Source organism: Ochotona curzoniae, unplaced genomic scaffold, assembly GCF_017591425.1.
Source record: "Ochotona curzoniae isolate NIBS_2020 unplaced genomic scaffold, NIBS_Ocur_1.0 contig_21, whole genome shotgun sequence".
Classification (NCBI taxonomy): domain Eukaryota; kingdom Metazoa; phylum Chordata; class Mammalia; order Lagomorpha; family Ochotonidae; genus Ochotona; species Ochotona curzoniae.
The window spans coordinates 8565884-8579284 of record NW_024465322.1 but is presented as its reverse complement, the minus strand read 5'-3'; the positions used below and the strand labels follow the sequence as shown (position 1 = coordinate 8579284).

Here is a 13401-nt window from a genome sequence, read left to right as displayed (position 1 = left end):
ATAACACTCCCAAAGTGCTCCCGATGTGACAGCAAGGGGACTAGAAAAAAGCGTGTATTTCCAGGGCCAGTGTTGTAGCATAGAGGGTCAAGACGCCGCCTCTGTTGCTGGCATCCCATACGAGTGCTGGGTCACGTCTCAGCCGCTCCACTTCCCACACAGCTCCTTGCCCAAGGCCTGGGAAAACAGCAGAGGATGACTTAGGTCCTTGGGACCCTCACCCAAATGGGAGACCCTAAGAAGCTCCTGCTTCCTGGCTTCAGACTAGCTCTGCTCTGGCCAATGTGAGTAGTTGGGAAGCGAACCAGAGGACTGAAGATGCCTTCCTCTTTATCTCCCTCTCTCTCTATAAAACTCTGATCTTAAGTCAAATAAGTTCTGGGAAAAAAATGAACCTTTGACTCCCAAGCTCCAAAAGTTCAAGACTTTTCTTTCTCTTTTAAGATTCACTTATTTGTTTGGCAGAATTGTTTTCTTCCGTTCACTGATACTCTACATCTTTTCTTGTTTTCATTTTTGTTCATTTTTTTGTAATTCTTACGTCTGTTTTTAGAGGTTTTTTTCTTAAAGACTTGGTTACTGCATTTCAAAGTTAGTTCCACCCACTGGTTCACTCCCCAGATGGCCACAACAACCAGAGCTGGGCAGTCCAAAGCTGGGAGGCAGAGGCTTCTCTGGGTCTCTCACATGGGTTTGGGGTCTTCCCTGAGTTAGCAGGCAGCTGGATCGGAAGTGCAGCAGCCAGAGCTGGCCAGCACCCACGTGAGATATCAGTCCCACGGGGGGACGATTACCCTGATCCGCAACTGCACTGGTCCTGGAAAGGCAGTTACACAGGAAAGGGAGAGGCAGAGAGAGAGATTCCACGTACCGGTTCCATTTCCAAATGCCACAAAAGCCAGAGCTGGGCCAGGCCAAAGCCAGTGGCCAGGAACCTCATCTGGGTCTCCCCTGGAGGTGCAGGAGGCCAAGTGCCTGGCGATCCTCCGCTTTCCCGGGTGTATTAGCAGGGATCAGAGATGGAGTAACCAGCGCTGGACTGGTGATCATTCAGGATGCTGGCACCACAGGAAGCAGCTTCACTTGCTCTTCCACACTGCTGATCCCAGGGTCAAGACTTACAGACCGGCCTGGGGAGAGAAGTATGTGTTTAATTCATGTCTAGGTCGCTGACTGGCTTGAAGTGCTCCAAACTTTTCCTGGGTCAGTGAAACCATATTCTCAGGGGAAATCTGATGATGGTGGAGTCGGTTGTCGGGCTGTCGGGCTGTCTGTCTGTCGTCAGGCGGTAATTACCTGCAGCCCAGCCCCTGGGGCTCCTGGAGAAGAGCCCCTCAAGCCAAGAGAAGTAAACAGAATGTTATCTATGGGGGAGCTAAGTGACTCTTGAATCCTGTGACCAGGGACCCTGCAGAGCTGGCTGCCCAACTCCTCAATCCGTGAGTTAACATGAGAGAGGCAAGGAATGCCAAGGAGCAGAGGCTGGGAGAAAAGGGGAGAGTAAGGTTGACAGTCTCTAACTTCTGTATCGAAGGCACCGTAGAGGGACTTGGCTTTCTCGGCCCCACATTCAAGTGTCTGCACGAGCCTATAACCAGAGAGTCAAGAGTAGGGCCTGGCACCACCCCGACACTGCGGTGGGGCACGGCATCTTAACCCACAGACTTAACACCAGCTCCTACTTCGCATTTTTTACGAGGGAATCTGAACGTCACCTTAAGAGTCATTTGTATACACACATCTTTTTGAAAAAGATGTATTTATTTATTTTGAAACATGGTGACAGAAAGCTGGAGGTAGGTGAGGGAGATAGAGACTCAGCAAGAGGCTTTCCAGCTTGGATACAGTAACCAGTGCTGCCATTAGCAGGGAGCTGAATGGGGAGTGGGACTGTTGGGACACGCATCAGTACCTGTGTGGGATGACAGTATCGCAAGCAGTGGGTTTACCTCCTACACTACAATCCAGCCCCCTGTACATCTGTCTTTGAATATTGTATGTTTAAAAAAAAAAAGAGAGAGAGAGAAATATTTATAGGACCCAGCATGGTAACCTGGTGGCTAACATCCTCACCTTGCAACTGCCGGGATCACATACAGGAGCCCATTTGTATCCTAACTGCTCCACTTCCCATCCAGCTCCTTGCCTGTGGCCTGGGAAAGCAGTTAAGGACAGCCCAAAGCCTTGGGACCCTGCACCCAGCCAGCCAGCTCCCTGCTTGTGGCCTGGGAAAACAGTCGAGGACGGCCCAAAGCCTTGGGACCCTGCACCCACGTGGGAGACCTGGAAGGTTCCTGGGAGGTTCCTGGCTCCTGGCTTCTGAGTGGCGCAGCACCGGCCGTTGCGGCTTTTCTCCCATATTCTGGTAATAACATGGTTTCTTCTTTGGTTTTGGATTTCTTGGAAATAGCAGTTGCTATATGATTACACACACCCGCCATGGTAACAAGTGTCCCTCCAGATGCGAGGCTCTTAGCCTCAGGAAGACTGAGATCAAACACCAGCCGCTCCGAGCACTGGTCGGGTTGTGTACCGTGGTCCTCGGGAGATGCCGCGTCCAGGGAGGTGGCTGGAAGGGTTTCCCACCTGAGTTGCTGTCGCTCACGTGGGAGAGCCAGATGGGATTCCAAGCTGCGGACTCAGCCGTGCTGCGCTCTGCCGTCGGCGTCTGGGGAATGAGCGTGGAGATGGATGAAAAGCCACTCTCTCTGCCTTTCAAGTAGGTGAAAACAAATCTATTTTAACTTTTCTAAAGGTTTATTTTTATTGCAAAGCCAGATATACAGAGAGGAAGATCTGTCCGAAGACTCATTCCCCAAGTGACTGCAATAGCCGGTGTTGTGCCCATCCGAAGCCAGGAGCCAGGAGCTTCCTCCAGGTCTCCCACGCAGGTGCAGGGTCCCACAGCTTTGGGCTGGTAAGCAAGATAGGATAATACAGTTACCTAACATTAGAGACTTACTTTGTGACTAAGCAGAAATGTACGTAAATACCCAACAGAGAGCGCTGCTGATCCCAAGGCACTGGCTATGCTTACAACACTTACAAGGAATTTTTCAGGAAGTCCTTTTAAGTTCACACAAATTTAGCTGTTTCTTTGGAAGAAAGGAATACTGAGGACTTGCACAAGTTTATCATCAGTTTTGTTTCATCAGATAACAGTAAATGCATCTTTTGCAACTGAAAGCGGTTAAAAGCAGACAAGGCATTTGGCCCGCAGTGCGGAGGCTTGGTGGATCGCCCCATCCGGGATCAGCCGGTGTGGGTCTGAACCTGGCTCCAACTTCAGCTTCTGAGTCTAGTGTCCTGCCAGAGTGGACCCTAAGGAGCAAGCACCGATGGCTCAAGCGGCCAGCTCCTGCCACTCTCCCGGCAGACCAGGGTTGAATCCCTGAGTCCCGGCTCTGGCCTGGACCAGTTCCCAGCTAAGGTAGGCATCTGGAAAATGAAGCAGCGAATGACAGCTTCTTACTGTGTCTCTCAATAATTGAACATATTTTTAAATAAAGTTACAATTAATCTTAGCTATTACTTTTCAAGAAACAAAGTAATTTTATTATTCCTTACTCCCCTAAGCTCCTCTCCCCAGGGCTGATAATGAGCTGATAACCAACATGCCATTTCCAGCTCCTAGATGGACAGCCTTCCATGAGGGGCAGGGACCTGGGCCTGCGGGCAGCACACCGCTGAGGCCTGTAGTGGACTCTGCTGCCCCCCAGGTGGTCTCGCTGTCTCTCCTGGTTTCAGCGTCAGCTTGAAAGCCCTAGGCGTCGCCTTAGCCTATGTGGAGCCCGTGGGGACCTGTAACTGTGAACCCTTACAGTGGTAGCAACACTTTGCAAACTTGGTCCAAACCAGGCTCCTGGGGGAGGGTCTCCCATAGGATGGCGCTTCCTGTGGGTGAATTACCACCTTGTCTCCTTAAAGAGTTGCACGTTTGTTTTTCATTTGGAGGATTCATGTTCTATTTGAAAGTCAGATTTTACAGAGAAGCAGAGATGGAGAGAAGGCCTTCCATTCATTGGTTCACTCTCCAAGCAGCAGCCGGAGCTGGGCCCACCCACAGCTGGGCGCCGGATAAAGAGCTGGGTGCACAGCGGGTGCAGGGTCCCAAGGACTCGGACTGTCCTCCGCTGCTTTCCCAGGCACAGGAGCAGGCACGAAGGCCCGAAACAGAGCAACCGGGCCTCAGACCATTGCTCCGAGACGGGAAGCCTGCATCCCAAAGGCCGCTTCCCTCACTGCACAGGGCAATCTCACCGGACCCAGACTCCGCAGTCTACCCTTGCTAACGCTCACATTCCACAGGATCGGGTGCTCTTTCCAATTGTCCTTGGATCCCAGCAAGGACTGCAATGACCCACCACCTGTGCTGAGATGCAAGCGTCATTTCAGATGTATATGAAATATGATGGGGTCTGCACAACTTCATGGAAAATCCATACTACTAAAACAATCGCATCCTTGGATTTCAACATTTCACACCAAAATAAGCTTGTCTTTTTAAAAACTATTAAATATTGTGTTTAAAGTAATGATTACATGGTGCATCAGGGTGGGAAGGATCGAGGTTTACCTTATTCCGAAAACCCTTCCCGGGGCTCCAGATTGCACGCGCCGGAACGCGCGCCGCCGGGCGCCGCGGGGGGCGGGACCGGAAGGCGCGTCGCACCGCCTCGGGGCCTGGCCGCTTCCGGGCGCGGCGGCGGAAGTGGCTCGCGCGCGCCGCCTCCCGCGTCCCGGCGCGGTCGTGCACGAGGAGGTGCGTGCGTGCGGTGCTGCGGGCGCGGCTGGCCGCCGACATGTCACACCCGTCCCCGCAGGCGCAGCCCTCCAACCCCAGCAACCCCCGAGTCTTCTTCGATGTGGACATCGGAGAGGAGAGAGGTGGGGGCGTGTGTCGCTGCGGAGCGAGAGGCGCGGGGGAGCGTGGGGGTCGCCCGGGGATGTCGGGGTGCTCGCCACGGGAGGGGGCGCGGGGCGCGAGTTGGGTCTGGGGGCGCCGCGCGGGGTTGGGGGGTGGGTGGGTGGAAGCTGACCGCAACACTGGAACGAGCCTGGGCGTCCAGGGCCGTGAGCGGGCGCGGGGGGGGGGGGGGGGGGAACAACGCCATAAGTTTCTAGAAATTTCTGGAAATTTCTGGGTCGGGGATTGGCGGCGGCCCGCCTTGGTTTGTGTGGGCTCCCCCGGCTATCGCTGCTCCCCTCACCCCCGGCCTCTGATGCAGTCGATTGTGCGTGTGCGAGACGCGGGGCCGTGGAAGCGCTCGGGTCGTTCCTCGGCGCCGGGCTGCCGTCGCGCACCTGCCGATCTATGGATGCATTCGAGCGCCCCGATCGTCCCGGACGCTTTGGGGAGATGCGGACGCTTTGGGGAGATGCGTCCTTTGGGGAAATGCGCCCGGGGCCGCCTTGGGGTTGCCTAGGTTACGCAGCCGCCGCCGGGAGCACGTGACTCTGCAGTGGGGCGGGACGGCGGGGCAGAGCCCAGGGGTGCACTCCCAGGGCCCCCGCGGACCCCCAGAGACCCCCTGCACCTCCACACGAGCGTGCGCACGGAATGGTTGCAATCTGCCTGAGGGGCCAGCGCGGTCAGCTTTGGTTTCCAAGCTGCCCCGCGAGGTTGTCCTAAAGCGTCTGAGGCTATGTGATTCTCTCCTGGGGGAGAGATTACTGGATTTTTTTTTTTTTTTAAGATTTATTTTTATTTGGAAGAGTCCTAGAGAAAGGAAGAGAGACAAAGATCTATCCATTGGTTCAGTCCTCAAAAGGTTGTTGCAACAGTCGGAGCTGAGCTGATCTGCAGCCAGGGGCCAGGAGCTTCCTCTGGGTCTCCCACATGGGTGCAGGGTCCCGGGGAGTTGCGGCGCCCCTCCGACTGTGTCCGCGGCCTTAAGCTTCAGCAGGGAGCCGGATTGGAAGTAGCAAGGACACGCACTGGCAGCCAGGTGGGAGGGTTTGGTTGGCTTTGCCATGCCAGGCCTGCAGAAATTGTCCATTATATGGTGCTCCCCAGCCCCTGCGGCGTCACTTGCCGTGAGCTACATGTTCTGCATTTCCTGTGCTGTTTCAAACGTACCTGACTCCACGTGGCCTGACCGGGTATCGGGAAGCCTGCAGACGGCTGGAGTGGGGTGGATGTCGGATCCTAGGGAGCCAGGAGGCGGGAGTGCAGGACTGCGGCCGGAACAGCCAGGAGCCTGCATGCTGGGTGTGTTGCCTGTCCCCTGCGCCAGGAGGTCATACGTACTGATGAGATTTTCTTTTTTTGCAGTTGGTCGAATTGTCTTGGAACTGTTTGCAGATGTTGTACCCAAAACTGCAGAAAATTTCCGTGCGCTGTGTACAGGAGAAAAAGGCCTTGGACCCACGACTGGGAAACCTCTCCACTTCAAAGGATGTCCTTTCCATCGGAGTATGTGCGAGTGCTGAGCTGTTCTTTCCAGAGAAGCAAGCACGTGCTTGCCCTGAGCGGGCAGCACGGGCCGTGCCGTCTGAGGCGGGCCTCGCAGGGCTCGGGCTTTGAGAGGCAGGCTGAGTGAAGGAGAGTACTCGAGTTTGTAGTGGGATGGATTGTTTCAGTTCCACCAATCCTGTAATTTCCCCTGGTATCAGGATGACTTGATTGAGAAAGGAAGAGTGTGGCCATGGTAAATCTGGCGACCTTAGCTAGTTTGTTAGGCCTGCTGGCTGGGCTGCTGGGGAGGCCTGTGGAGTTGGGGGTTCAGGTTCTTTGATACACTGCTGTGTGGGATTCAGCCGTGCCGTCTGCTGCTTCGTGCACCTGCGCAGGCCTGCTCTTGGCTGCAGCGCTGGAGGCTCCCTGGCCAAGACACTGTTCTCGCTTTACCTTTAGCATCTGGTAGTGAGTGAGTAAATATTTATCAAAAAGCATATAACTTCAAACATTGATTTAAGAAAAACGTGACTTTTTCAAAAGCTTAAATTGATTTACTTTTTTTTAGTAAACCATCAGAATGTGGTAATAAAGTTCATGCGGACAGTAGTAACTGCTTCCTCACTGCTGTTCCTAGACACGTGTGCTGCTGTGGGGAGCACCTGGCCCGCGCCTGGCATTCCGAGGTCTTAAGCCTACATTTACAGACGTCTGGCTTGTTTAGGAGTCTGCAATGGTACAACATGGCATGCTGTGGTGAATGCCTCGGGTGCTGAGCCTGGCTGCCCTGGGCGCGGGCGCTGTGCCCCCAGGCCTGCCTTCCCGTTGCTGGCAGCACACTCAGGCTGTGCATGAGAGGGAGGGAGGCCAGCCATGGCCGCTCCCCGTATTGTCCGGCTGTGTCTATTGTAAAAGGAGCTCTGAGTGGCAGGGTGGTCTGGGGGACCCTGGGCACAAAGTGGTAGTGTGTGCTACAAGATTTCCATTGGGGGATGGCAAATTGGGACTACTTGGTCCTTGCTTCAGGATCTCACTGTCTGCTGACGGTGGCATGTCATGCTGTGCTGTGAGCTGGAGTCACTCTGTAGGAGGAACAGGAGCAGACTCGGCATCCGAGTCTTGGTGCTGATGGTTTTTTGGGGTGGTATCGTCTGATTTCGGGGGTCGGGCAGCAGGCACAGATGGGGCTTAGGTGAGGCCAGTGAGTTAGAAGTCGTGGGGGAGGTTGGAGAAAGACAAGTGGACAGACGGGCCGGAGTTCTAGGTAGAGGATGTTGCTTTTATTAATCTGTATCCATCATCCATTCAAAGCCGTTCATTTCTCCCTAACGGCCATTTCCCTTTTTTGCAGTTATCAAGAAGTTTATGATTCAGGGTGGAGACTTCTCCAATCAGAATGGGACAGGAGGAGAGAGTATTTATGGTGAAAAGTTTGAAGATGAGAATTTCCATTATAAGGTAAAGTTGAGAATATATGTATTGTATCGACGTAAATGTTGTCTATCTGGAATATTGTTGGATTAAGAGACTAAAGGTCACACACTTGTGCCTAGATTGGCCTTTTCTTGTAAAAATAATTATATTTGTAAATATATGTCCTTAATACGGAACTTACTCATGAGATAATGATTTTTTATCTGACAAAAACGCGACAGTCATTTCAGTGTGGTCACGCGCTCCAGTTAAGCTGATGTCCCCAACTCCAAAAGTTTGGGAGCTTGGGACATTTTGGATTGTGACAGTAGGGATGTTCAGGCTCTCGTGTCAACTCCTGGTTAGTTTGCTGGCTCACTGCCCTGTGGAGATGCTGGCACACGGGAGACTGCACGTGTGCTGGAGCGAGCCACCCTCTCGGCCAGGCGCGCCGGCAGAGCCCTCAGGAGGCTCGGGTCTCTTCCCACGGACCCACGGAGAAGTAAGGCTTGCTCCCCACTTGGGTACCTGAAGCTTCAAAGTGATTTTCACAGTTTATACAAAGTAAAATGAAAAGTATTTTTGAAAAATAAGTTTTCTTTCCATGGTGCACTGCAGTTCACTGTGGCTGTTTGGTGAAAGCAGTTGAGGCCTGGCGCTCCGGCCTTCTGACTGTGGTTCCGTGTGCTGGTTTCTGATTTCCGCAGCATGACCGGGAGGGTCTACTGAGCATGGCAAATGCAGGCCGCAATACAAATGGCTCTCAGTTCTTCATCACAACAGTGCCAACGCCACATCTGGACGGGAAGCATGTTGTCTTTGGCCAAGTGATTAAAGGCATAGGTGTGGCGAGGATGCTGGAGAACGTGGAGGTCAAGGGCGAAAAGCCTGTCAAGGTAAGTAAGGCGCGTCGGTGGTTACGGGGCGAGGCGTGGAGGAGCCAGGACCTGGCAGTGCGACTCGTCGGTTACCTGTGTCTTCTTGGGAACTGACTGCAGTGGGAACGATTAGGCTTAAAGGAGATTTATGCACACTCCACCGCTGGTGGTCTCTGCTGGTTACTTAAGTCTTCATATGCCTGCAGAGCATCGAGTCAGATGTGTGCTCGGTAGAAAGAGGAAAGCAAACTAGATCTGGCTTGGACTGTGCCATTTACCTAGACTGACCTTCAGTGACTTTCCGGCCAGCCGCCTCCTCCTGTTTCATTAGTGACTGGCTTGCATTGGAGCGTTTCTGAAGCTCCTCGTGTCCTGAGTGAATCCAAATGAATTCCACCCTGCCTTAGTGACGGGGTGGGCACTGGACACGCACAGGGAGGGGCACACGGAAGGCAGATACGCCCCGTGTGAACACAGTCACGCAGGGACTCTGCACCTGGCTGCTGGCCGGGGCAGTGAGGCTGCCACACCAACCGCAGCGCGGGCAGAAGGCACCCGGTAGTGACAGCTGTGGCTTTCCGGTGACTGCGGGACTTGGACCCCCGCTCCTGTGCGGGGCATTTCTACAGCTCACTGCTCTCTTACAGCTGTGCGTGATCGCAGACTGTGGGGAGCTGAAGGAAGGGGACGACTGGGGGCTGTTCCCCCAGGACGGCTCTGGGGACAGCTACCCCGACTTCCCGGAGGATGCAGACGTGGATCTGAAGGACGTGAGTGCCCCGGGGTGCTTTGTTACACGTTATAACCAGGCCTTAAACCGTATGACTCACATGCAACATGTTTGTATTCTTTCCTACAGGTGGACAAAATTTTGTTAGTAACAGAAGACTTAAAAAACATTGGAAATACTTTTTTCAAATCTCAGAAGTGGGAGATGGCCATTAAAAAATACACAAAAGTTTTAAGGTAGTAAAATATTTCAATTGCTTTTTAAGAAATTATAACTTGAAATATAAAGTGAAATCCAGATTGTGTATTATATTTTGGCTAATTATTAGAAAAATCAGATGTGTTGAGATAGTTGTATTTCTTTTGTTGCCAGCTTAATTTGGAAAAGTTTAAAATACAGAGTTGAACGGTACCCGGTTACTTTGATCTGCACGCGTTCATGCTATTTGATCTTTGTGATGCTGTTTTGGAAGTCACACGTGACACCTGACCTCAGTTTCAGCACGTGATTCCTGACAGACAAGGGTGTTGTCGTAACCTCAGTGCTGCCAAAGCGCCCCGGGTTGGCAGGCAGCCTGCTGACGCTGGCATCCCTACCGCAGTGCCAGTTTGAATTTTGGCTGCTGTGTCCCAGGTCCAGTTTTCTGTTAACGCCTGGGGAAGGTAGTTCATGGTGCCGAGGTTTCCTTTTGGTGTGTTCACACCTGGGAACAAGAAGGGTCCTCGGCTCGTCCTGGCAACAAGAGCTCATGTTGGCAGTTAGTCTTAGGGGCTGTGATTACTCTCCCAGAGCAGCCAAATCCCAGGGACTCGGGTACACTAAATGTTGGGGCCGTGTCAGTGGGCAGTCTTGGTTTCAGGCACAGAGGAATCCATGTCAAAGATAGACAAGTATCATAATGTGTAATTAAATCTGGGACTTATTCTTAAGCTAGCCTTTTTGAATACTTAGGGGAAAAATGTTGGAGCAAAACCTCCAAAGAAAAAATAATAAAGCATTGTGACCATCAAGGGCGTTTGCACTTGATCTTGGCGAGAGGCCGAGGAGCGATAAGGGTACGTGCTTCTTGGGTCGGAAGTGGCTTTAAGCCGAGCTCACTGTTGTCTAACCGTGCATTCCATATCCCCAGGTATGTGGATAGTTCCAAGGCTGTTATTGAGAAAGCAGACGTGTTGAGGCTGCAGCCTGTAGCTTTAAGCTGTGTATTGAACATCAGTGCTTGTAGACTGAAGATGGCCAACTGGCAGGGAGCCGTGGACAGTTGCCTGGAGGTAAGCTGGCCGGAACTCTGAAGGGGCTGGACTGTCGAGTAACTTGGAACAGAAACACTGTTACATGCATAGACCCTAATGTGACTGACATTGGTCCTCTTCATCCTCTTCTGTTTAACTCGCTGACCATGGTTCCTAGTCCATTCATGTTGCTTATGACAGTGTGCGATGATACTGTGTAATGAGCTGCGTATCAGCGCATTCACCTTAGAACAGCATCATGTGCCAGAAACCATGGACAGTGTGGGTTGTGGGGTTCTCAAGTCTGTCATTCACTGACTTGGTAATCTTGGGTACAATTTTTGATTTGTATAGTCTTCCATCTGTAAAAGTGGAAATAATAATACCCACCAGATGGCTGGTGGGTCCATGGAGGGGCATGTAAAAGATGAACAAAGTAGACTATTTTAAAAATGTTTCAAAGGAGAAACCTGTTCAGTTCCTCAGTTCCAGAAATGCTGCTTTCAGGTGTACAGTGGGTCCTCTGAGTCATGCGTCCGGCGTGCTCGGATTCAGCCAGCTGCACAGCAGAAGTGCTGTGCGCTGAGCACGTGCAGGCTTTTCCCTTGTTAGAATCTGCAGACAGTACAGCATGACGACTTCCGTGGCAGTCACACTGGGTGAGTGTTCCAGAGATGACAGAGCAGGACCGTGCTGAGTTAGAGCCAAGCATTACAGCACCATGCTGTGGAAAGGACTTGGAGCCTGCACAGGTGTTCCGACCACCAGTCCTGCACAGATGCGCAGGGTGACGCCATGCAGATTGCCATGGATACTGCATCGGCTAAGGCCCGGGTCTGAGCCCTGAACCCAAGTGCTGAGACTAGCACTGTGTGGTCTGGAAGAGCTAGTTTCCTTCCACATCCATGTTTTTCCCTCTGCTGGCAGGATTCAGCACTGCACCTGCTGGCAGTGGATGTAGCAGACAGCGTATTGGTTTTTGGAGCCAACAGACCATATTGAGATCTGGCACTCACTGAACATTCAGCTTTGTATGTTAATTTCATGATTTTTTTTTTTTGTAGGCTCTTGAAATGGACCCATCAAATACAAAAGCACTATACCGCAGAGCTCAAGGATGGCAAGGGTTAAAAGAATACGATCAAGCTTTGGTAAATTCTGCTTCCCATGTTTAATTTTTAAGAACAGACAACTACCTTTATAATACATACCTGATTTTTCCTTGTTTTTTCCAATTAAAGGCTGATCTTAAGAAAGCTCAGGAGATCGCACCAGAAGATAAAGGTAGGTGGCACTGTGCCCGTGAAGCGCTGTGCAGTGGGCCAGAGTTCAGTTGCAGTATACAGAAGGTCTGTAAGGGGCCAGGCACTGATCCTATGGCAGCGGACAAGACACTCGGGTGCCCTGCCGAGATCGTGTGTGGTCGCTTCTGCGTCAGCCGAGAGCTGAAATTCTGGTCAATAGCTCAACACGGAAAGATTCGTGGTGTATTTAACAAAATTTCCTTTTTTTTCCTTTTTGATAAGACTTACATGTCATAAAAAAAAGTTGGGCTCTTCTTGCTACGTTGGACCGGGGAGGCTGTGGCCATGCTCACTGCTGGAGGCAGCCTGTCGGAGTGTGAGGGGGTCTTAGTGCACGGCCCATTAAAAACAAATTACTGCCTATGGGATTGTATAAAAAAATAAGAAACCTCCAGAAAAAGTGTATGTATTTGGAAAAAGTGATACAAAAAGAGATGCATTCGCTGGTTCACTGCCCGGAGGGCCAAAGGCAGGAGCTTCGTGCAGCCCACGGACTGACAGGGTCTGCGCTCTTGGGCCGTCTTCCTCTGGCTGGGTCGAGAGCGCAGTGGCTGGGGTTCCTAATGGAGCCCACGTGCCAGGGGTGTACGCAGAGGGCTCACCCCTGGTGACAGACCCGGCTGTATCATTTCCATGATTGATCTTAACAATTTGCTGCTGTTTGATGCAAGTTTCATTAAGGGGAAATTATCTTAAAAGTCTACCTGATGTTTTGGGGTGTTCTGAGAACTCACTGCCTGTTTTTCCTGCAGCTATCCAGGCAGAACTGCTCAAAGTCAAACAGAAGATGAAGGCAGAGAAAGACAAAGAGAAGGCCGTGTATGCCAAGATGTTCGCCTGAGCAGGGAGGATGGACCGCGAGGAGCAGTAGGCAGTGAGGGTTCTTGTCTGTCATCCTGGTGTTCCCATGGTCCCGTGCCCGTTGTTTACAGTTTAGAATTTATCTGAACAAATGGAAGTATTATAAATATAGCAGTTTCTTTTAAATTACTGTCTTCATTTTCCCAAAGAATGATGTGTGACCCGTTTTTAAGCTCCTAAGTAACGCCTCGTTGAATAAATAGATGAGAGCTGATGGGTTTGTTTCCTCACATTTAGAGCTTCCCCAGTTTCTTTGCTGTGTGTGGCTGGTTCGTGCGCTGCTTTTCCAGAGAGTACGAAGATGCTTGGGAAAGTTCATGGGCAGTGTGATACTGAAAAACTGTGGAAAAGTTTTGTACCAAATTCCAGAACATTTTGAGGTAGCTGTATTCTTGTTTAGCAGTAAAGGGACCTGACGCTCTGTCTTCGTGTCACAAGCACAGCTGTGACTCAGTCACACGTGATGCGCTGGAGGCGGAGCCCCAGGCTAGTAGAGTATGTACTGATTTTACACTTAATTTGGGCAGTTTGTGAAGGTTACAAGTACGCTTTCCTGTTACTGCTAAATTAACTGAAGGGTTACATA

The 13401-nt window shown here is 51.6% G+C and overlaps 1 protein-coding gene across 1 annotated transcript; it reads left to right on the top strand.

Annotated features, from left to right (window-relative positions):
• The first annotated feature begins 4742 nt into the window (after positions 1 to 4742).
• Positions 4743 to 13029, top strand: PPID (peptidylprolyl isomerase D). Its single transcript, XM_040971332.1, has 10 exons — positions 4743 to 4887; positions 6275 to 6415; positions 7749 to 7855; positions 8518 to 8706; positions 9336 to 9458; positions 9548 to 9654; positions 10548 to 10689; positions 11715 to 11801; positions 11892 to 11934; positions 12707 to 13029. Exons 1-10 carry the CDS (start codon positions 4803 to 4805, stop codon positions 12793 to 12795), a joined length of 1113 nt encoding a protein of 370 aa, XP_040827266.1. The 5' UTR covers positions 4743 to 4802; the 3' UTR covers positions 12796 to 13029.
• Positions 13030 to 13401: the final 372 nt, after the last annotated feature.

What these genes read in the sequence shown, in the direction of transcription:
- PPID (XM_040971332.1), top strand. Translation starts at nt 4,803, where the DNA reads ATGTCACACCCGTCCCCGCAGGCGCAGCCCTCCAACCCCAGCAACCCC. An exon ending in GGACATCGGAGAGGAGAGAG is followed by an intron (nt 4,888 to 6,274) that starts GTGGGGGCGTGT and finishes CTTTTTTTGCAG; the next exon opens with TTGGTCGAATTGTCTTGGAA. An exon ending in AGGGCGAAAAGCCTGTCAAG is followed by an intron (nt 8,707 to 9,335) that starts GTAAGTAAGGCG and finishes GCTCTCTTACAG; the next exon opens with CTGTGCGTGATCGCAGACTG.